Source organism: Diadema antillarum, unplaced genomic scaffold (genome assembly GCF_040938485.1).
Source record: "Diadema antillarum isolate AM-2024a unplaced genomic scaffold, OU_Dant_1.0 seq00001334_RagTag, whole genome shotgun sequence".
Lineage (NCBI taxonomy): Eukaryota > Metazoa > Echinodermata > Echinoidea > Diadematoida > Diadematidae > Diadema > Diadema antillarum.
In genome coordinates, this window is record NW_027272104.1 from 151152 (window position 1) to 174165 (window position 23014).

Here is a 23014-nt window from a genome sequence, read left to right on the forward strand (position 1 = left end):
CTGGAAAGAACACAGTCTCTCACGGTGTGTTCACATGTGTTCACATAGTCGACTCTGTGTAAACGCTAGAATTTAACAGTGTGAAGATTTTTCCACACTGTGGTGTGGTTTTTCACAAAGAGTTAACACAGTATAATGTTCTGTTTTGGGTCTAGGGCAATTACCCCCTGGGCAATTACCCCGGACCCTTCCCCTGGCCCTAATCCTAATCCTGATCCTGAACTTAATCCTAACCCTAACCCAAACTCCTAACCCTAAACCTAACCCTAACCCCAATCTTTACTCTAACCTTACCACTAACCAGTATTTAGCCGGGGGGTAATTGCCCTCTCGGGGTAATTGCCCGGATGCTGTTTTTACTTTTACACTGTGAATATATGATTTACAATGTGTTCACATAATCAAAACGCTCGACTTTAACATATGAAGAGATTTCACACTGTGTTCTATGTTGTGCTTCACACTGTGGCCAGCTGCTGCAGGGTATGGCCATTTACCTGCACTGCGGTGGGATCTTGGGCTGCCGCGAACACCTCCAGCTCGCTATCCTCCCCTTTAGGGACGACGAGGGCGCACTGCGTCTCCAAATAGAAATGCTCTTGACCTCCGATGCTGAGTTCACCCTCGATCACGTGATCGCAGGTGCTGAACACCTCCTCAGGGTCGCCCCGCTGGAGGACGGCCGCATCGCCGAAGAAAGACTGCTTCTCGACGGCTTCCTGAAACAGAAGTAAGGATGGAATCGTATGATGTACAGTGGACTCCCGTGAAACGAAGTCCTCGGGACCGGCAGTTTTCTTAAGTTATAATCGGAATTTCGTTATAACCGAACAAATTAACAATTAAAAAACAAAACAAAAAACATAGAACGGATAGTGCTGTGGCTTGAATTTTTACTTCGTTGTTACCGGAATTTCGTCATTACCATGTTCGTTATAACGGGAGTGCACTGTAGTATGATTGTTTGGAAATGAAAATAAACAAAGAAGAAATGAATGAATGTTGTGTACAATGCAATTTTTTTCTGTCTTAAATCTTGTTTCTTTATCCCCAAAAGAATTTGGAGAAGGAGAATCTGACCCGGGCAAGAATTAAAAGATGAATAGGGGGGGGGGGGGGGTGGACTTCAGAAAGAAAGAAAACAAGCAAGAAACGTGTGTTTAAGAAGCTATAAAAAGGATAACGAGTAGTGATATCATAATGTCCCATGAATAGAAAGCGTAAATAGATAATCATCAAACTGGAACAAACAAATAAGAATAAAACTAACAAATGGGGCAAAGTCACACTGAATTCGTCTATTTCATGTGCTTGAAATAAGTAATGGATTCTTCAAGAGTACAATATTAACAGTTTACCTGAATTGTGATGATGGATTCGAGGTCTTCGTACTCCACTTTGACAAGTTTAGCGGCTCTCTGTGCAAGAACCTGAGTCTCAGCTAGGACGACTCCGATCCGCTGTCCAACGTGAAAAACCTACCAGTCGTTCCAAGATAGATTGCATTGAATGTAACCGTATTTTTTTTCAGAGGGAATTCAGCAATCATTTATTCCCAGGCAAGCCAAGATACTTTGAAATTGGACGAAGATACTGTCAAAGGGTGGCTAAAGATTGTCTGCACAAAGCACATAAGCTTTGCGATAGAAAAGAAAGATTTCCCATAGAAGCAGTCAGAAGAGTACAGACATTTTAAAATTAAAACCTAAAAATTAATGGTATGCATTATTAATCATTGCGAAGCAAGACTCAGTGCACTGATGCAAATTGCATCTGATTAAGCATTTTCACCTCTTCAGTGGCAAACAGCTCCTCATCAGCAACTATCGGCCCGCCCACTTTCTTGATGCCCGGAATGTCATTGGCTGACACAAAATCAAGGACGCCATCTAGCGCCAAGGCCGGCGAAGCATCTACAGAGCTGTTGAAATGAGAAGCCCATGCATGTGAACGAGAATGCATTATCTCCTGTATACTTCCTGCGCAGGAAACTTAGTGACACGAAATGCGATAAAGACGTACCTTGTACCTTGCACATGCGTGCCTCAACGTGCTTTCGTCATTGGATATCAGTTGGCGTTGCGGTACTGTCACGCGCATTTAAACTCAAAATTATCATAATTGATCATCTATCCCTGAAATCCCTGATCAGTATAAAGTGGGTATGACACCTAACGATTATCACATCTGTTAAGAATTCACATTTCAGCGTGCACAAAGAGAGAATCAACAGTATGCCTCATATTACTCAAAAACTTTAAATCGTTGTCATGACAATGATGTGAGTTGTAAACAACGCTAGCTTCCATTAGTGTGTTATCTTTATTCTCTACAAGAAGATTGATACAAAAAGTACAACAGTACCTATTGAGTTATTTGTTTTCAGTTTGTACAGACACGTAAGAAGGCGTTTGAACTTTCGATGATGACTAAATCTTAGTGAGATAGTTCAGACTGGCCTACCCTAGCTTTTTAAAGCCCCTTTACCCGTCGTATTTACCCCTTCAAAACTGAAGAGTATCTTTCCAAAGAAGATCTAGTATCAGTGGAGTTTATGTATTTAGATTAAAATCACCGTGTTACATTGAAAATGCTCCAAACTGCAGTCGAGAGCATGTAGGTGAGGGTAGGTGGCCAGTATGTTGCAAAACACCAAACAAAGGTGATGAAAGAGGGCAAATAACAGAAACAAATCAAGGAATACTTTCTTTTCTAACTGATTTTCTGTAACTAAAGTAGCTTCAGCTTTATGCTCCTCCCCGTAATTTGTATATCGTCTTTATTAGAAAGAAGATCCTATAGGTACTTACATAATTTTCGCATGGGCTCGCTGACTCAATACAAAGGACATGTAGAGTTCCCCTAAGAAGGGTTAAAGAGAATAACAGAAAATAATATCAATGTTAGCGAGAATGTTACATAACAAGTGAGTTTCAGTTTAAGAACTTCAGATATATAATCCATGGGCCAGACCAGGTATTGGTACCATCTGAGGTGGCAAAACCTTTTTGGTGTCATTTTGTTTGTCGGGCATAGATATGCTTATCAAGCTATGATAGCATTTCCAAATGAGTAGCTTAGTCATAGTAAATGAATTTTTAACCAATTTGATCTCGTTGTTATATCCCTATACTTCTGAATCGAAACTAACCGCCATACAAAGAAGAGCACTGTCCTCTGTATGTTCCATAGAGCTGTAAAATGCAGCTCTATGGTATGTTCACAGGTGTTCTGTTGTAAACGCGGTGCGCTTAGTCTTTATTCAAGGCAGCGAAGGGAATATCCAAAGGTCATGATGTCCACAGCGCTTAGTCTTTATTCTAGACGGTGAAGGGAATATCCAAAGCGTATGATACAGTGTATATCCTTTTATCTAAAAACAACAACAACAACAAAAGCAATTCCTAGTGAATTTTACCGTATTTTTCAATCATTTATCATTTTCCGGTGAAAACGCTACGGTGAAAACGCTGATACCACGCCAATGTCGCTTTATTTCCCTCCAACAATATAAGATAATGCAAAAACAATGTGCCGGTACACTACGATACATTATAATGAATGATATTGTAAATGAACAGATTGATTTTTGTTTAAAATTGATGTATTTGTTGATAGGGTAGTATAAAAACAGTATAGATAATCCCTTTTATGAGGAACTTTAGATATGATAACGGTACATTGGTCTAGATAAAGAACTAAGCACACCGCGTGACAGCTGTGGACATCATAACCCTTTGGATATTCCCTTCGCTGCCTTGAATAAAGACTAAGCGCACCGCGTTTACAACAGAACACCTGTGGACATACAGAAGGCAGTGCTCTTCTTTCTATCGCGGTTTAGTTTCGATTCAGAAGTATAGGGATATAAATACGAGACCAAATTGGTTAAAAAATCATTTATTATGACTAAGCTACTCATTTGGAATTGCTATCATAGCTTGATAAGCATATCTATGCCCGACAAACAAAATGACACCAAAAAGGTTGTGCCACCTCAGATGGTACCAACAACCCATTTTTCGGGTCTTGGCCCATGGACTAATACTAGTTAGGGTAGTGTTGACAATAGGACCTCCTATACAGTACGGCAGATGTACGTGCCTTGGATTGGGCTACTAATGTTCATTGGCTGCATTTGTCTTACCACCGTACAAACATAATCAAAGTAACCTAACTGCTGGTTGATATCAAAGCATGGATCTTTCTGTCATTGTAATTACAGCAGATGTAGCCATGATACTTTCGTAAAGATAATGTAATTCAATAACGTAAGAGCAGTTGAATTTCAGACGAAATTTCCTTCTTTATTGATGGAGTCAGTCGCATTGTTTAGCCTACCGACCACGCTTGGCATGTCATCGACATAGACAGCTTCTCCCGTGGCGTGCTGGAGAGAGGCCTTGTGAGGTATGGGTCGGCCTACTGGATCTCGGCTCGGCTGACCGGAAGGAACTCTCTGAGTGTGAGAATCATGGGATATAACAGTCAAGACGTTTTAGCCAACGAGCACGGTTAAAATCAAAATGGAAAAATTGGTAGAGATGGTCGAAACTTTCAAGGCTTTAAGACACACCTTCTTAGATGGCTAGGCGAGGCAATGAAATCATACAAGAATATATGGATGGTGAAGAATAACGGACTTTAATACCTGATATAGAAGCGCGTGAGTAGGGAGGTGCAAAGTCTTCCCTGGTGTGAGCATCGTGTGTATAGACCTACCCTTGTGTGTGCTTGCGCGAGTGTGTTGTGCTTGTGCTCGTGTGTGTGACGGGGGCATATAGGATCATTTTCACTTCAAAAGTTGTACAACTTGAACTCCAATGGTCAAGAGAACAGTAGGCTTGGACATCAAAACAGTTTCTTTAAATTCTTCATTTTACAATTACTTTATGTGGGGAAGACGACTTTTCGAAAGGATGTAGGCCCATTTGCAAAACCTGGGCGATGCGATGGCAAAATCCTCTAGAGCTTTAGGAAAGATTCTGTACACAACTGCAAATTGGTATTTTTTCATTGTGGTACAGTGGATAAGACTCTGGACTTTGAAACGGAGATCCCGCCCAGCAACGGCGTAGCCAGGATTTCATCTTAGGGGGGGGGGGGCGGTTAGTCTGCGAGGGAGCGAAGCGACCGAGCCCGAGCGAGCGGAGCGAGCGAGGGGGGGGGGGAGGGTGTGGGAGGGGGGTGTCCCCCCCCCCCACGGTAAGAACTTTTTGCATTTTGATGTTGTAAATGGTGCAATTTGATGCATGCTTTTGCGCGTTTTATCGACGTGAAACAGTCCCACTTGTTTAAGGTAGCAGTTTATTTTGATGTAGATTATTATTGAACAATTTGCCTATAAAATGGTATAATTTAAATACACTTCTTGTATTAATTCTTTTCACTGAATATCATGAACGCGACTGAACCCGAGCAAGCGGAGCGAGCGAGGGGGGAGGGGAGGGTGTGGGAGGGGGTGTCCCCCCTCCCATGGTGAGAACTTTTTGCATTTTGATGTTGGAAATGGTGCAATTTCATGCATGTTTTTGCGCGTTTTATCGACGTGAAACAGTAACATTAGTGTAAGGTAGCAGTATATTTTGATGTAGATTATTATTGAACAATTTGCCTATAAAATGGTATCATTAAAATAATCTTCTTGTATTAATTCTTTTCACTGAATATCATGAACGCGACTGAACCCGAGCAAGCGGAGCGAGCGAAGGGAGAGGGGAGGGTGTGGGAGGGGGTGTCCCCCCTCCCACGGTGAGAACTTTTTGCATTTTGATGTTGCAAATGATGCAGTTTGATGCATGTTTTTGCGCGTTTTATCGACGTGAAACAGTAACATTAGTGTAAGGTAGCAGTATATTTTGATGTAGATTACTATTGAACAATTTGCATATAAAATGGTATCAATTTGAATAATCTTCTTGTATTAATTCTTTTCACTGAATATCATGAACGCGACTGAACCCGAGCGAGCGGAGCGAGCGAAGGGGGAGGGGGAGGGTGTGGGAGGGGGTGTCCCCCCTCCCACGGTGAGAACTTTTTGCATTTTGATGTTGCAATGGTGCAATTTCATGCATGTTTTTGCGCGTTTTATCGACGTGAAACAGTAACATTAGTGTAAGGCAGCAGTATATTTTGATGTAGATTATCATTGAACAATTTGCCTATAATATGGTATGATTTAAATACACTTCTTGTATTAATTCTTTTCACTGAATATCATGAACGCGACTGAACCCGAGCAAGCGGAGCAAGCGAAGGGAGAGGGAAAGGTGTGGGAGGGGGTGTCCCCCCTCCCACGGTGAGAACTTTTTGCATTTTGATGTTGCAAATGATGCAGTTTGATGCATGTTTTTGCGCGTTTTATCGACGTGAAACAGTAACATTAGTGTAAGGTAGCAGTATATTTTGATGTAGATTATTATTGAACAATTTGCATATAAAATGGTATATCATTTTGAATAATCTTCTTGTATTAATTCTTTTCACTGAATATCATGAAAGTGACTGAACCCGAGCGAGCGGAGCGAGCGAAGGGGGAGGGGAGCAATTTGATGCATGTTTTTGCGTGTTTTAACGAGTTGAAGCAGTCCCACTTGTTTGAGGTTGCAGTATATTTTAGTGTAGATTATTATTGAACAATTTGCCTATATTTAAATACACTTCTTGTATTAATTCTTACACTGAATATCATGAACGCTGTCTGTTCAGCAATCAAACAGAAAAAGCATGCACACGAGGTTGTAGATAGGGGCATATCCCCTCCCACACGAAGGGGATTTTGCGTTTTCAGACCTGCAATTCAGCGATCTGGTGCAAATTTTTGGTGCAATACTTTTTCATCGAAGTGTTAAAATCACGGAATTTAGCTCTTATTCCGAATGTGCACCATCTGTGTGTCAGTGTATAAAGTCTAGTGAGGTAGAGCTTAGGGGAAGGGGAATTCCGCCTCCCGCTCGCGGAGCTTTTGCGTTTTTAGAATTGAAATAAAGCGATCTTGGTATAGCCACAGTCTACTTATATGCATGGCGGAAGAGGGGGGGGGGGGGAGGAGGGGCGGGTGAACAGGGAGAAGGCGTGGGCGAGTGTTATCTCCACCTTTCCCTTCCGATGGAGCTTTTGCCTTTTTAAGGTTGAAATTGAGATATCTCTTATACGCCTATTTGATGTAATCAACATTTGGGAAATCAAAAAAAAAAAAAAAAACTGATGGGGGGAGAGGACTGAGGGAGGAAAGGGTCGATTAAAAGGGGAAATTCCCCTTATACATGAGGGAACCTTGAGTTTTTGGAAGGTATGTGATAAGTCTTGTGCACTCAGAATTATTCATAATTTTTTTTGTAAACCTAAAAAGTGTACTAAGCTAGGGAAAGAGGCAGGCACAGAGGGGGAGGGTTTGGGAGGGGGATACCCCCTCCCAAGCACGAGAGATTTTGCATATTTTGAATTGAAATTCAACGATCTGGTGCACACTTTGAGTGAAATATTCAAAAAAATATCTTATTTGATGAAAGGTTGCAAAGGAGACCCGCTTCATGTGCATGCATACAGTATACACGCATTTTTTTTTTCCGCCTCCCAAATCCCCGGTCCAAATCTTAGGGGGGGGCGACCGCCCCCATCGCCCCCCCCCCCCCCCCCCCTGGCTACGCCAGTGCCGCCCAGTGCTAATAATCCTTGCGCCAGATGTTTATCCATATTGTCCCTCCCTTTCTACCAGCGTGTAAAAATGGGTACCTTGCAATGCTGAGGGTTATTGTTACGGGTCCCTGAAGAGGGACAGTGCTAACACTGAAGAGGCTGAAACACCCTGGGTAAACAAGACCGTACTTCTATTACAAAGATAACCATCATATCATATACCTCATACACTTGGGCACCGCGGACAGGCAAAAGTTGATACAAGGAAGTGGCACTCTTTTCGCGAGATGACACAAAAACGTTGAGGTCAGGCTGTTGTGACAAAAAAGTAAAGAAGACACCAATAAGATTCAGACAGGTGCACTAGTATTAGCAAGGAGGTACTACACTAGCCTACTAGGCGGATAGTAGGCCTACCTCCTTGTAATTAGCAGTAATAGATGAAAACGATGCGCCATATTTCACTCTATGGATATCAAAGTTCAAAGTTCAAATTTATTTTAATTTCCATCAAATAAACAGTGAGAAATATATACAATGTATAAGAAGAGCATACTGCAAAAACGTAAATTAAAAAAAAAGATGTGGTAATGAAGTAAGAAAGTAAGAAAATGAAGAAAACATAATTGTACTTTTTAAAATACATTATGCATACAAATATATACATATCCATATCATGCAATAATTAAATGACAAAGTAATCCGATGCCCCTACTGAGCGATAGCGGCTGATCGCTGGGTATCAATCGGGCCCACCTGACACATGCTAAGCTGGTCTAAGACCATGAGGTAAAACTTGAAGAAAAAGCTGAGAGTCAGGGACTTTCTGTACGTCTCCATTCCCCCTGGGGCGCCGGCTGGGAGAGGTAGATCTCTCTCTAGGGCTGACAGAGCATTCTCTAGCATGTTACTGTCCCATGATCTGAAAAAAAAAAGATGAATATCGATTTGTGTTACCTGATATTTGCTCCTCCGACATCAAGTTTGTTCCGGTCTTATTTTCTCCACGGACCTGGGGTTAGTGTTAGGGCTGTGATTAGGGTTTTTGGTCTAGTTTGATGTGAGGATTAGGATTAGGGTTAGGGTAATGTTTGTTGGTGGAACTTATATTTGGCTTAGCGCGCAGATATTTTACGGCAGTAATCGTCGCAGGAGCAAAATGTCATGGAACCATCGATATGATAGGTAAAATGTATGAGCTGGAACATTGAAAATTTAACAGGATTTCTTCTACCACACTACTTTATCCTGCTAAACTTCACTTTGAATGCGTAAAAGATATGTGACAACAAAGTCTCACTTATTTGATTTTTGCCTTTTAATTGAGTACAAAAAGGCTAATCTAACTTGACATAATATTTGTGATCACTGGCTAGTTTGCTTAATTGTACTACGTTGTATTTCGACATGATTTGACCATAACAATGTGTGGAAGCATCTGTCTCGGAGCACGAGGAACGAACGTCCGTACGAGGAATTAACTCACTTTCGTTTCAGGCTACCCATAGTCTGGAGAGCCAGCACTGTGGTAGCGGCCATTCCACCGAACGCCAAGGTGATGTCTTCGATGACTGGGGTGGCAGCCTCCACTCCGAGGAGAACCCTCATCCCGGCATTGACCACTGCGATGTCGTCCTCTCGACGAGGCGACTGCTTGAAGGCGAAGACGTACTCGTTCTGAGAATGGAAGGGAGGAAGGAAAGAAGAAAGGAAGGAAGGGGCACTTCACTCCTTAGATCCTATGTATCTATTTTGCAGTCACAACACCTGCGAGAACACAAGATATACTGTTCGATATTCACATCAAAGTTAACATCATTTGAAAACACTTCTGACCATGTGACGCAGCAGAAGGCAAGGGAAGCTAGAAATATTGCCTTGATGAGAAATATTGCACTTGTATTACCCATATCTTCAACACTTTCATATCAATGTTAGATGACCGAACTCCCAAATGATATGGCAGAAAATCTCCATATTCTAATTGTCCACATTTCTGAAAATGTTCTCGGATCTAACTTGTGAATCCCCACTCCTATTAAAGTGACAGGAAACCACAATCGTAAATTATTTCGCGCACAGGGCATAGACCAAGTAAAGACTTTCTCTAAGGAAGCAGGATTTTGTGGAAATAACGTTGTTTTATGAAGTGACCTGAGACCAAGTCAAACCTGGCGAGTGAAGGGAATGGTAATGCTCCGGAGAATCTCGTCCGGCATCAAGATGTTCTTGCGGTAGCCCGTGAAGAAATCCTCGTTCATCGTCACAAAACGAGAACCTGTCAGAAGAAGTAAAATATCATATTTATTCCTTTCTTGATAAGTCCGTGACAAGAACGGAGCTAACAACTCTTGGACGTGACCTGTCCGGACGACTGACAATGATCCTGTAAAGAGCCGTTGATAGTTCCTTGTTCAATCTTCAAGTTAGCAGTCTGGATGGATAATGCAGCAATCCTCACATTTTCATGTTTCAACACAGAACGTTTACAGCCATGCTATTTCGTCATTCTAGCAGTCTTACATCACACACTATACACAATAAATTGCAGGTGCTATATTCTTCAAACCAGCGATTGGGAGAATTATTCCTTTAAACTCGTCTGACTTAATGTCTGGCATATTCTCGCTCAGTTATTTGATTCTTTGTGTCGTTTAGTCTACGCTGGCGTGGGAGCACGTGTTTCATTTAAAAAATCAGTTGATTCAATCTAGCTTGACCATGTAACATCATCCTTTATATCATTCCATTTGGGGTTCCCTTGGATTGGGCCCTTTTAATGCATAGACAAGGACTGTATTTCCCAACAACAACAACAACAACAACAAAATACATGATGCAACTCATCATAAAACATAAACACAATAAACTTAATAAACTCGATATTTCATAGAATGTTTCACTCAGTATAAGATTGCAAACAATATTTATTATACAGTATCTCGCTTATACCTTTATATATACTTGATAAGAGTGGCGCAGACACGTCGTGTGAGCGTGACTATTGGCTCATGAATTCATGTTTTCAATGTTTTGCAAAGCATTTGCAAAACAAACAATATATGATTTGCAACTGATTGACAATTTACTAATTTACATGAATGAAACGCGCAATAGAACTTTTTCATTGTTCATGTGTCTATTTCGCTTCTCTCCCGATACATGTCACACCTTTCTCACAGCTTTCTAACGTCACATGATCTTTCTCACCGTGGGACTGTGATACCAGCTCCACTGTGCACTTTGCAGCCATGAAGATTGGATTGAGGTCGGACACTGGACTCCCAGTCACAATATTCCCACCGACAGCCTTTCACACAGTATAAAACATTTGGATAGAGAACGTGACAACCTTTGAAATGCTGACAACTATATATTTTGGCGGAATTTAAAAAGGTGGCGTCTTCAAGAGCTAGCGAGTATCAGGCACATATACGGGTAAAGGATCTGACTCAACATTGACCTATCCCTTTTGCAACGGCGTAGCCAGGATTTCATCTTAGGGGGGGCGGTTAGTCTGCGAGGGAGCGAAGCGACCGAGCCCGAGCGAGCGGAGCGAGCGAGGGGGGGAGGGTGTGGGAGGGGGGTGTCCCCCCTCCCACGGTAAGAACTTTTTGCATTTGGATGTTGTAAATGGTGCAATTTGATGCATGTTTTTGCGCGTTTTATCGACGTGAAACAGTCCCACTTGTTTATGGTAGCAGTTTATTTTGATGTAGATTATTATTGAACAATTGCCTATAAAATGGTATGATTTAGATACACTTCTTGTATTAATTCTTTTCACTGAATATCATGAACGAGACTGAACCCGAGCGAGCGGAGCGAGCGAGGGGGTAGGGGAGGGTGTGGGAGGGGGGTGTCCCCCTCCCACAGTAAGAACTTTTTGCATTTTGATGTTGCAAATGGTGCAATTTGATGCATGTTTTTGGCGCGTTTTATCGACGTGAAATATTCCCACTTGTTTAAGGTAGCAGTTTATTTTAGTGTAGATTATTATTGAACAATTTGCCTATAAAATTGTATAATTTAGATACACTTCTTGTATTAATTCTTTTCACTGAATATCATGAACGTGACTGAACCCGAGCGAGCGGAGCGAGCGAGGGGGGAGGGGAGGGTGTGGGAGGGGGGTGTCCCCCCTCCCACAGTAAGAACTTTTTGCATTTTGATGTTGCAAATGGTGCAATTTGATGCATGTTTTTGCGCGTTTTATCGACGTGAATCAGTCCCACTTGTTTAAGGTAGCAGTATATTTTAGTGTAGATTATTATTGAACAATTTGCCTATAAAATGGTATAATTCAAATACACTTCTTGTATTAATTCTTATCACTGAATATTATGAACGCCACTGAACCCGAGCGAGTGGAGCGAGCGAGGGGGAGGGGAGGGTGTGGGAGGGGGGTGTCCCCCCTCCCACGGTAAGAACTTTTTGCATTTTGATTTTGCAAATGGTGCAATTTGATGCATGTTTTTGCGTGTTTCATCGACGTGAAATAGTCCCACTTGTTTAAGGTAGCAGTATATTTTAGTGTAGATTATTATTGAACAATTTGCCTATAAAATGGTATAATTTAGATACACTTGTTGTATTAATTCTCTTCACTGAATATCATGAACGCGACTGAACCCGAGCGAGCGGATCGAGCGAGGGGGTAGGGGAGGGTGTGGGAGGGGGGTGTCCCCCCTCCCACGGCGAGAACTTTTTGCATTTTGATGTTGCAAATGGTGCAATTTGATGCATGTTTTTGCGTGTTTTAACGAGTTGAAACAGTCCCACTTGTTTAAGGTTGCAGTATATTTTAGTGTAGATTATTATTGAACAATTTGCCCATAAAATGGTATAATTTAGATACACTAGTCTTCTTGTATTAATTCTTACACTGAATATCATGAACGCTGTCTGTTCAGCAATCAAACAGAAAAAGCATGCACACGAGGGTGTAGATAGGGGCATATCCCCTCCCACACGAAGGTGATTTTGCGTTTTCAGACCTGAAATTCAGCGATCTGGTGCAAATTTTTGGTGCAATACTTTTTCATCGAAGAATTAAAATCACGGAATTTAGCTCTTATTCCGAATGTGCACCATCTGTGCGTATGTATAAAGTCTAGTGAGGTATAGAGCTTAGGGGAAGGGGGATTCCCCTTCCCGCTCGCGGAGCTTTTGCGTTTTTAGAATTGAAATAAAGCGATCTGGGTATAGCCACAGTCTACTTCTTTGCATGGCCGGGGGGGGGGGGGCGAGCAGGGAGAAGGCGTGGGCGAGTGTTATCTCCACCCTTCCCTTCCGATGGAGCTTTTATCTTTTTAAGGTTGAAATTGAGATATCTCGTATACGCATATTTGATGGAATCAACATTTGAGAAATCACCAAAAAAAAAAAAAAAACTGATTTTTTTTTTCCTTGGGGGGGGGGGGGGGCTGAGGGAGGAACGGGTCGATTAAAAGGGGAAATTCCCCTTAAGATACATGAGGGAACCTTCAGTTTTCGGAATATAAGTGATAAGTCTTGTGCACTCAGAATTATTCAGAATTTTTTGTAAATCTAAAAAGTGTACTTGGCTAGGGAAAGAGGCACAGAGGGGGAGGGTTTGGGAGGGGGATACCCCCTCCCAAGCACGAGAGATTTTGCATATTTTGAATTGAAATTCAACGATCTGGTGCACACTTTGAGTGAAATATTAAAAAAAATATATCTTATTTGATGAAAGGTTGCAAAGGAGACCCGCTTCATGTGCATGCATACAGTATACACGCATTTTTTTTTCCGCCTCCCAAATCCCCGGTCCAAATCTTAGGGGGGGCGACCGCCCCCATCGCCCCCCCCTGGCTACGCCAGTGCCCTTTTGGCATATTGGGATACATGTAGTTTGGGTCCAATTCTGAACTAATGTTTTCCTCTTCGAAAACACGTCATTGTCTAGTAGGAATAATCAAAAGACAATTTAATCTAAAATTAACCATAGCACATGTGAATCTACAAAACATCACCATCATGAAATGACATCATCATAAGCAACAGTAGCAACAACAATAAACAAAACAAACACCCCCAAAAACTAAACAAAACACAACCATGTTGACCCCAGTAACAACACGTATTAACATGGTATTCATGTCTAAATCAGCTGCAACATCTGACCTATTAGGTTTGACAGCATTTAGCGTCTTTATCACTAATATTCAAGGACAAATTACTGTTTTCATAATAAGTATTCACGGGCAAGTTATCCTCTGTAGAAATGACATGTCGACATAATGACTGCGAGATGAAACTCAAACTCACCGCCATGTTTCTGATCTGGGCACCGGCAAACCATCGGAGCATTTCCACGATAGCTGAGAAAACCCGGGTTTTGTGTTCTACGCAAAAAAAAAAAAAAAAAAAAAAATACTGAAGTAACAAATATTTAAGGTATCGGGACCAGGAATTCGAGAGGGCGTTATTGAAGGACGCATTAGGCATCTGCTATATTCCAAACGTCCGAATAAAATCCTTTTGTACCCTGAGTATTCGAAATTGATCACAATAACCTCAATATCAGCAGCTGATCAGTTCTTCTCTTGATTCGGCTGTTGTTTCTGTCTGGTTCAGCGTATAACAGCAATGTAATCTTTACAACAGAAAGTTCACGCAATACGCGCCTGCAACCCATATTTGATTCATAGTTAACTAGATTTACATCGTCTTATTTTCGTACTGAAGATGTCAGATATAATCACGCCATCCAAAAGCGTCCGTATTGAATTCCGGGTCAGTCTGTCCGTGGGTCTCTAACCCATCATCAGCTGATAGGCAAACTGCGGGCAAGGCAAGTCACGACACCACAAAATACCTGTATAACTACTCCTCTCAGTAACTAGTACTATCATCAATTTTACTACACGGTCGTTATCGCTATTTGAACACCATTATCAGCTCCTTACTTTTCTTAGGGCCTAGATACATGGTATTTCATATACCTTTTTCTGTCTCCTCTGTCTATAGTAGAACTACTAGTACCAGTTGTTTTTTTATGCACTTGTAAAGCTGTTAAATTTCTTCTGCCACACTTTATTTGTAGGCAGATGACGTGTAAACTTCATCGAAGGCAAATCGAGCTTATGCTGTGATGAACTAGCTCTAATTTTACACTGATCCTATCCTTAACGCTCCAAAGTGATTAAATTATTTAGAAACGTACAAGTACAAGGGCAAGAGAGTGTAGTTGAAGGAGGCCTTTGAGGAATTCACTCCTAAAACCAAAACAAAACAAAACAAAACAAAAACTCATTATCGCCAGTAGGGAGATGACCGTATATATTGCATAAAGAACCTGGATGGTCCGAGATGAGGGTCTTGAGGAATTGCTCCAGCCTAGAAAGGGTGACCGACGACCCCACCACGATCCCGTCATCTTTGACCTCCATATCAGTCAGCTCCTGTACGTGAGTCACGCAGATTAGGACTGGGTACAGTTGATTGCCGAACCTCATTTCAATACCTGTCGAAGGAGATATCGATAGCAACACTGATGTGCGTCTGCTGCCAGAAAGCTGATAATTTATATTCATTGGAGACTGTATTGTGCCTCACGGAATGCAAGATGTATACAACAACGCTGTTACACTATCTATGCATACCATGATAATTACTTATTGATATGAAATGAGTGAGAAAAAAAAAAGAACAGGTTTCTCTTTAAATAATTCATGCATGATGGATGTACAGAGCAGTGTGCATTTTCTCTTCGTCTCTTTTTATGCAAATACGATGTAACTCCAATCAAGTAGTCTTAGTAATTGTGCTACGAACATGACCTGTAAAAATCGTGAATATGCCCTAATCCAGTAGTCTTTCGTAGTCATGCTACCAACATGGTCTATGCAAATTGTGTAACTATATTAAAGTGAAGGGGTACCAATCTCAGTGTTTCCCGCCACAAGGCGAGCATCCGGGAACCTGGCCTTCAAGGCTAGTACTTCGGCGAGGCTGGTTGGTCGGTACCACGTGACGCGCTCACCCCGGAACGTCAGAGATTGCGGAGGTTGGCTCGAAGCGAGCTGAAAAGACAAATCATATTGGCCCAGCTGATACTAACCTTGTACTAGATCTTGGAAGCGCCTGGTGATATTCAATGGGTATTCGTGACAACATTACTAGAGCTTTCTTTCAACGATTTTCCCTTGAAATTGATATTTTGATAATTCTGTTGGAATTGATGGATTCATCAGGCAAACAGCAAGCAACACGTTAACTTCAATACTAACATACAGAAACTTAGGCGGGGCCGGGGCCCACACGATCAAGATTATGTAATGAAAATATAAGTACATTCCGATGTATTCTCGGCACACACAATCTAACGTGTTTAATGGGAACGTTTGCGTATCAACTGAATATAATTAAAGACTTCCGATGTTCCCTTCAATGTTGCGCTATTAGTGATGCAACATAAGTCTCATTATGCGGTTCACTTATCAGCTTTTGAATGTTAAAACGACAGGAAATAGTTCGTGATATTGCCATGTTATACTTTTCTTTTACACGAGCTTTGAGAATTCAACCTTAACTTCAAAATGATCTTGTATACAAACCCCCAAACATTATTGCTGAGGTGGTTCAGTTTAATATCTACATGCATTCTATGTATATTTCTACAAAGAGACCCTGATTCAGCTTCCCAACCAATTGGCGGCATGCTGCATTCCCTGATAGCATTGCGATTACATAAGGGATTATGTTTATTATTCCGAAGGTTCGTCAACCCGAAATGAGACAAGGTTTGTTGTTCCGAAACACACGTATTCAAAGAGTTACTTCGTCCAAACATTTGTGGCGTTATTCTCAAGGTTTGCAACTCCGAAAACGAAATCAGGTTCGTTATATTCCGAAGTTTCGTTTAATAATCCGAAAATGAGGACGGGTTTGTTATACCGAGGGTTCGTTATTCCTAAGGTTTGTTACTCCTAAAATTATATAAGGTTGGGTCTGAAAATGAAAAGAAGACACATTCCAATGAACCTTCACTAAACTTATTTCCTTTATATGTATGTATATATATATATATATATATATATATATATATATATAAATATTTATATATCTTTATCTCCTTAGAACCGTCCTTACCATCAATTCTGGCGGGAAGATAATATCTTGGGTTGGTTCATACTCTGCAAACTCACTCTCATCAAAGAGCACAGCAGCCTGCACAGGAGAATGGCACAAAAAGACAAACGCCTATCAGATTTCACTGAATGCTTCGTACAATAATTGCTCAGTTGTCTCTTGCCCCACCCCCACCTTCCCAGAAAAAAAAAAGGGAAAAAAAGGATGGGGGTGGGTGGGAGAAGCTACCCCGGGACAGGTTTCTTTCTTCTTCTTTTATTTTTTTTTACAGTCGCGGATTAAATACATTTTCAAAGCTATTGCAACTCCTTCCATATTAGCACAGGGCCGTTCCATAACGAACATTTTTATCTGCACTATCTACTCTTTGCCAACATGTAAAAAACAAAATGCTTCAGTTTATTCACGCTTTGCACCTTATAAAGGATTTTGATGCTTCAAGGGTAATAGTTGATATACCCAACTCTGGAAGATTGCTTTATATGATCTTATCGCAACGGTGACCCCAAATCATGTCTTTTCTTATCGCGGTCGTTTGTACTGATAGCAACAATCAGCGATCAATATAGACATAATTGTAAAACGATAGGCGAACAATGAATGCATCTTCACTTACATGAACGGATTTGGTGAATCGTGTTATCTTACGAATTCTTTATAAATCACTAACAACACTTGCACTGTTATACAGTACCCAGTTATGGGCCCTGTTCCATACAGCTGTTCTTAAAGTTACGCACGACTTTACGAACGACTTATAGATATGGCAAGCCAAGTGGATTTCCTAGTCATTGTTAATTTCGATAGCTAAAGTTGAAAATCGCAGATGATAATGATTATTCTGACATGTTAACACACATTTTCAGTTGAAAGTATATTTTTGCCCCAATGTATTGTAGATGAAAATTGACATATAGTCGTACTTTGTTAAAACCTGAGGAAAAGAAAATGGGAACACAAATATTGGCACTTCATATTCCAGTCGTAAAGTCATGCGTAACTTTACGAACAGCTGTATGAAACAGGGTCCTGCATGGACCTTGTGATCATGGAGCTATTTCATATTATATAGTGCCCCATGTTTAGATATCTAAAGTAACATTCATTTACAATCTATGATATGCCACGACTGTCTGAATAATAGACTAGCAAACACGCACACTATGGAAAAATCTGGAGGCGGACACCCCCCCCCCCCCCCCCCCCATCCCCAACCCCTTCTGGAACCCACGAAAGTAACGGGTTTTCTTATTGTCTGTTTTTTTTTTCTTGCTTCTTTATCCGGTCTTGGTTTTTAGCCAAAGTGCATGTCTATATTATGGGAGGGGGGGGGGGGGAAGGATCATTTCTTTTTGTATATTCTTTTGCCAAATATTTTTATTCAGCTTTATCTATTGCTTATTGTTGTTGTTTTGTGTGTTGTCTCGGGTAAACGACTGCGCCAACCGGCAAACATTGCTCAAAGTTCATCCAGAGTCTCTTTACACTGAATAAACACATACAATTCCCAAAGCAACGTTGTGTATGCAGGTCATTATTTTCATGTCCTCTAGCGGAGAGCGTGATTTCAATACGACTCCACTACTATGTGTTATCAATGGCGATGAGTTATCAAACGTTCCTCGTAGAGTATGTATTATGATCCCTGCAAGAGTTCAGATGCAATCAATTAGTATTCATCTCACTAAATGTAGGTCATATTCATAATCCACATAGTAATGTTTTGACGCCTCGGAGACCTTCAAAGTAGGGACAATGGTTATATCCCACAGCAAAAGCAAAATGTTTGCTTTTGTGTAAGAGGAGATCCTTATGTTAGTTCTTTCTGCGGTAGAAAATGCAAAAACTGGTACTTTATAGTTTGTCAGTATCAGAAAGGCGGTAGTTAAAACAGTACGTCTAAGTTTAAAGGGGTAGAAAAACAAGTCATGATCACTGAGTGGTGCCAGATATAGCTCACGGCTGTAGAACACTCTGCCGACCCTGAAATCACCTCGAATGAAATGAAAAACTAGACTCTTAGATTATTGTATAGGTATCTGTAATTATTTATCACCTTTTTTCCTCTCTTTGCACATTGACAAACACTCCAGAAGTTTCAGAAAAGTGAACTCACCTGGGCCCCGTTTTATCAAAAGATAAAAATCGATTTTTATCTTTTGATAAAACGGGGCCCAGTGCTTGTGGTCTATGTGTAAGAAGTGTGTAGGTGTATAATGCGTGACTGTACTTTCGTCGTGCTTTATGGGATGTGGGTATTCATGATGACTGAAGTGAGTGACTGAAGATAAGTGACTGAACGTTACCGTGAAATCTGCAGTGAAGAATGACATCGATTAAAACTTTCATCGTGTTCATGTATATGCTAACTGAACTTTAGATAGGGCATACCAATGTATTTTAGTGTATTTAAAGCCTTTAAAAAGTGTGAATATTCAAATTGCATCGCTGAAGTATACAATATGGAAAGTATCTTGATTCCCTATACTCACTCCAATCATTAGTTGAAGAAAAACAAAGAAATCATGTGAAACATGTCTTCCTTCATGTAAGTTCTCATAATCATAAGTGTGTATGTCCACTTCAACGCAGTGATATTTCATTGAAAAGCAGTATACGCAATTTCTCATTACACTCGAACGTTACTCATTTTGCATACTCACTTTATTTGTGCACCTAATCTATGTCGACATACCGTATTTTCATCCTCTGTGGCCTGTTCTCCGTTTCGGATATTGCTATCTGTCATACACTTTCCTCCGCAGCAGCCATCCTTTGAAACGATAAAACGAAAACAGCAAACAAGCAACACAAAATTATTGACCAATCATAGTGAGGGTATGAAATTTTGTCTGATGACATAATATTATATTAAGAGCAATTTTCCAAAAGATCAGTACAATTTTGACATGATGCTATACAATGTCAATCACCACCGATATTTCTGTAAGAAATCACCATCGATATTTCTGCAAGAATTCTTGCACACTATATCTCCATAACCTATATATAAACTATTAAAAGTAACTGCTATTACAAAGTGTTCCATGCTTCTACTTATATCTCCCTTAAGCTACGGTCACAAAGCTTCGTACGAACGATGCGTTCGTACGAATGTGACTGTTCGTACGAATTCTGGAATTCGTAGAGATTCGTAGAGATGGGGCACAGATTCTTACGGCCTTCTCACAAATTTCGTACGAACGCTGTTTAATTCGCAAGAACAACTACAGACCTCCTAGAGAAACAAAATGATTTTCAGTTATACAATGGCCGTAGAATTCGTACATTTTTCGTAAGAATGCCTTGAGTTAAGGCTCGGTCAAAAATGCCTTTACGAACTGCTACGAACGCCGTACGAACGATTTTTAAACGATTTCGTAAGATCTTCTTAAGAAGGCCGTACGAAACCAGCGTTCGGAGACCATTCGTAGACCGTTCGTAAGTTCGTAGCCTGGTCGATGGTCTTGTCCACGATTTTTTTAACTTCGTACGAAACCCTCTCTTCGGTCTTTAGTTGTTCTTGCGAATTAAAAAGCGTTCGTACGAAATTCGTAAGAAGGCCGTACGGTCTTCTTAAGAAGATGTTACGAAATTGTCTAAAAACGGCGTTCGTAGCAATTTGAACAAATCATTAAAAGAAAATATGACAGCATACTGTATACCTGTATCATTTTTTTTTTTTTTTTTGTATTGTCAGATTGTATATCTACTAAATGTCCGCTTTGTGTTTCCATTCTACATTGGTAATGAGATACAATCACCATCATCACGGAATTCCCTACCCCAGTGAATGTCTTGAAACCTTCCAGTATGGGTCGGTAACCCGTGCAGCGGCACAGGTTACCCTCCAGTGAGCTGTGAATGTCTTCCATCGTCGGCTGGGGGTTGTTTCTCAGAAGGGCATACATGGACATCACCATACCAGGGGTGCAAAAACCACACTGGGATCCGTGCGCCTTGGCGATGCGCTCCTGGGTATCATAGGGTCAAAGTTCGTATAGAAGAGGTGCACGTATCAACATGATTATACCAATGTCATGAATGACTACGAAGAAGACGCATCTAAAAGTCTAACATGAAAACAACAACAACAACAACAGCCACTAAACATACATAGGTAGATAACATAATAGTATATTCAATAAAATGTGGGCAAGCACTTTTGTTTTTTTTTTTCCTTTGGGGCGCTGTTAATTCAGATCTCGGACTCCACGTAACGATGAATTATAGTAAAATAAAACATAACACTGATAACTTTACATAACAAGGAATCAGAATAAGCATCAACAATCATTATCAATTACAAAGAACTTTATTTCTTCTTCTTTACTCTCTTTTTTCTTCGAGTTCCCCCCATCCATCATTCATGGGACAACAGAGCTTTCACCCAGTCTGTGTCACTGTGTGACAGACATGGCTTATCAAACAACTCCATTATCATTATTTACCAGTCACATCTATTCTTGCTAACCTGTACAGGGTGTAGCTTCGTTTTGACGCTCCCGATACCTTCCACCGTCGTGACGGCAGTACCGTGAACCGAACAGACTGGGACAAGACAGGCGTTCACCGCTCGATGGCTGCATGTGTCAATGCAACAAGCTTTTACATCACAACTCATATCATATTTCTTTCTCTAATTATCAGTCTATAAAGCCATATATGTATATATATGTATACATATCTATCTACTCTATCTATTTATCTATCTATCTATCTATCTATCTTTATCTATCTATCTATCTACCTATCTATCTATCTATTTGAATTATACAAATTTCTTATCCACAGTTGGACTAAAAGGACATGGTGATTATGTTATACAAGAGTCCGATTTTATTTCATTACAATGTTTCTATAATAATATTGTTTCGCTATTGCTGATTACTCTCTGCAGTTCAAAAATGTATCACCTAAATCATCACTTTCTTACACAAAACCCGGTGAATTGTATGTTTTTATGTTTTGTTGAAAAAATAATATAGATTGGAATTTAATTGAATTAAATTACAAGCTTCCACTTTGATATTATGGATTTGCGTCTTACGCTGTTGACAACAAAGTTGAAGGGAAGAGAGAGAGAGAGAGAGAGAGAGAGAGGGAGGGAAAGATGGAGAGAGCAGGAGGGAGAGAGGGAAACGGGGGAGAGGGTTGGGATGGAGTATAATTTTGAGTGATTGTTAGTAAGTGTTTATTGGAATACCTCCTTGTTTCAACTATAGCAGCGTGTGGCCTATAGCTGCTGGACATGAATATAATAGGGTCTTTATAGTGAATGTTTCCTACGTGACATGTCCTGTTGGGGTGGAAGAGGAGACCATCACAGTACACGCCCCGCAGCCTCCCTCAGAACAGCTCAGCTTACTTCCGGTCAGTCGTACTGATGGTACACATATCGCCGTCAAGGATATAAAAATCTTCACTTCTACTCCTTTTTGGTGGTGAGCCATTGATGGTTTTGCAGTTACTCCGAAGGTTTCTTATTCCGAAGGTTCGTTAATACGAAAATGAAATAAGGCAAAAGGTTCGTTATTCTGAAGAGTCGTTAATCGAAAGATTCCTTAATTAAAAAATGACATAAGGTTCGAAATTCTAGGGTGCGTTAGCAGTGGTTAGTCCGCAATGTTTTTACATTTCGGATTAACCATGTTAACGGACATCATTTTATTTTAGGACTGACGAACCTTCGGAATAATGAACCTGTGGAATAACGCCACAAAATAATGCTCGTGTCGGCTCAACGAACTCTTTTCTATTTTCAGATTGACAAACTTCTAAAAGGTACAGGGAAATTGTGTTTCGGAATAACAAACATTATTATATTTTTGAAATAGCGAAAGTTCCGAATATAATAAGGAACATCATCCGGTTTATCAAAGTCAGGATAGCTTTGTTGTTAGTGTTTTAATTTTTCATCACAACTCTCTTTTCAATTCTCTTTACAAAACGTCCCATTATTTGGCCAGCTATATATCGAAGAATGAGAACATGTTTTATTTTCACAAATGCACCGAAGCCCGGTTTCTATGGGATGCTCAAGCATTTGTTGTTGTTGTTGTTGTTGTTGTTACTTCCCTTTTTTTCTATATCTCTTTCCGGATGGTCAAGTATACTTCTCACTTTATTACACAATAGTAAACACAATGGTATAATAGGCATTGTTTGGTAGTCATACGTTAGCGCTATACATTGTCTCATCTTGATACGTTACTTTGTTCTGTTTTCTTTCAACTGTATACACCCTGTAAATTAATAC

The 23014-nt window shown here is 40.5% G+C and overlaps 1 protein-coding gene across 1 annotated transcript in view; it reads right to left on the reverse strand.

Annotated features, from left to right (window-relative positions):
* LOC139708416 (xanthine dehydrogenase/oxidase-like) overlaps window positions 1-23014 on the reverse strand; it is a 44305-nt gene that overhangs the window by 13620 nt on the left and 7671 nt on the right. The window contains exons 4-21 of the mRNA XM_071620366.1: window positions 22045-22138; window positions 21230-21338; window positions 20541-20729; window positions 19451-19528; window positions 16756-16833; window positions 15545-15686; window positions 14960-15127; window positions 13930-14006; window positions 10849-10948; window positions 9810-9916; window positions 9125-9315; window positions 8395-8560; window positions 7861-7950; window positions 4342-4459; window positions 2811-2862; window positions 1792-1921; window positions 1359-1478; window positions 498-719 (exon numbers count right to left, since the gene is read on the reverse strand). Of these exons, the coding sequence (XP_071476467.1) occupies window positions 498-719; window positions 1359-1478; window positions 1792-1921; window positions 2811-2862; window positions 4342-4459; window positions 7861-7950; window positions 8395-8560; window positions 9125-9315; window positions 9810-9916; window positions 10849-10948; window positions 13930-14006; window positions 14960-15127; window positions 15545-15686; window positions 16756-16833; window positions 19451-19528; window positions 20541-20729; window positions 21230-21338; window positions 22045-22138 (2231 nt within the window). The remainder of the gene's footprint in view (window positions 1-497; window positions 720-1358; window positions 1479-1791; window positions 1922-2810; window positions 2863-4341; window positions 4460-7860; window positions 7951-8394; window positions 8561-9124; window positions 9316-9809; window positions 9917-10848; window positions 10949-13929; window positions 14007-14959; window positions 15128-15544; window positions 15687-16755; window positions 16834-19450; window positions 19529-20540; window positions 20730-21229; window positions 21339-22044; window positions 22139-23014) is intronic.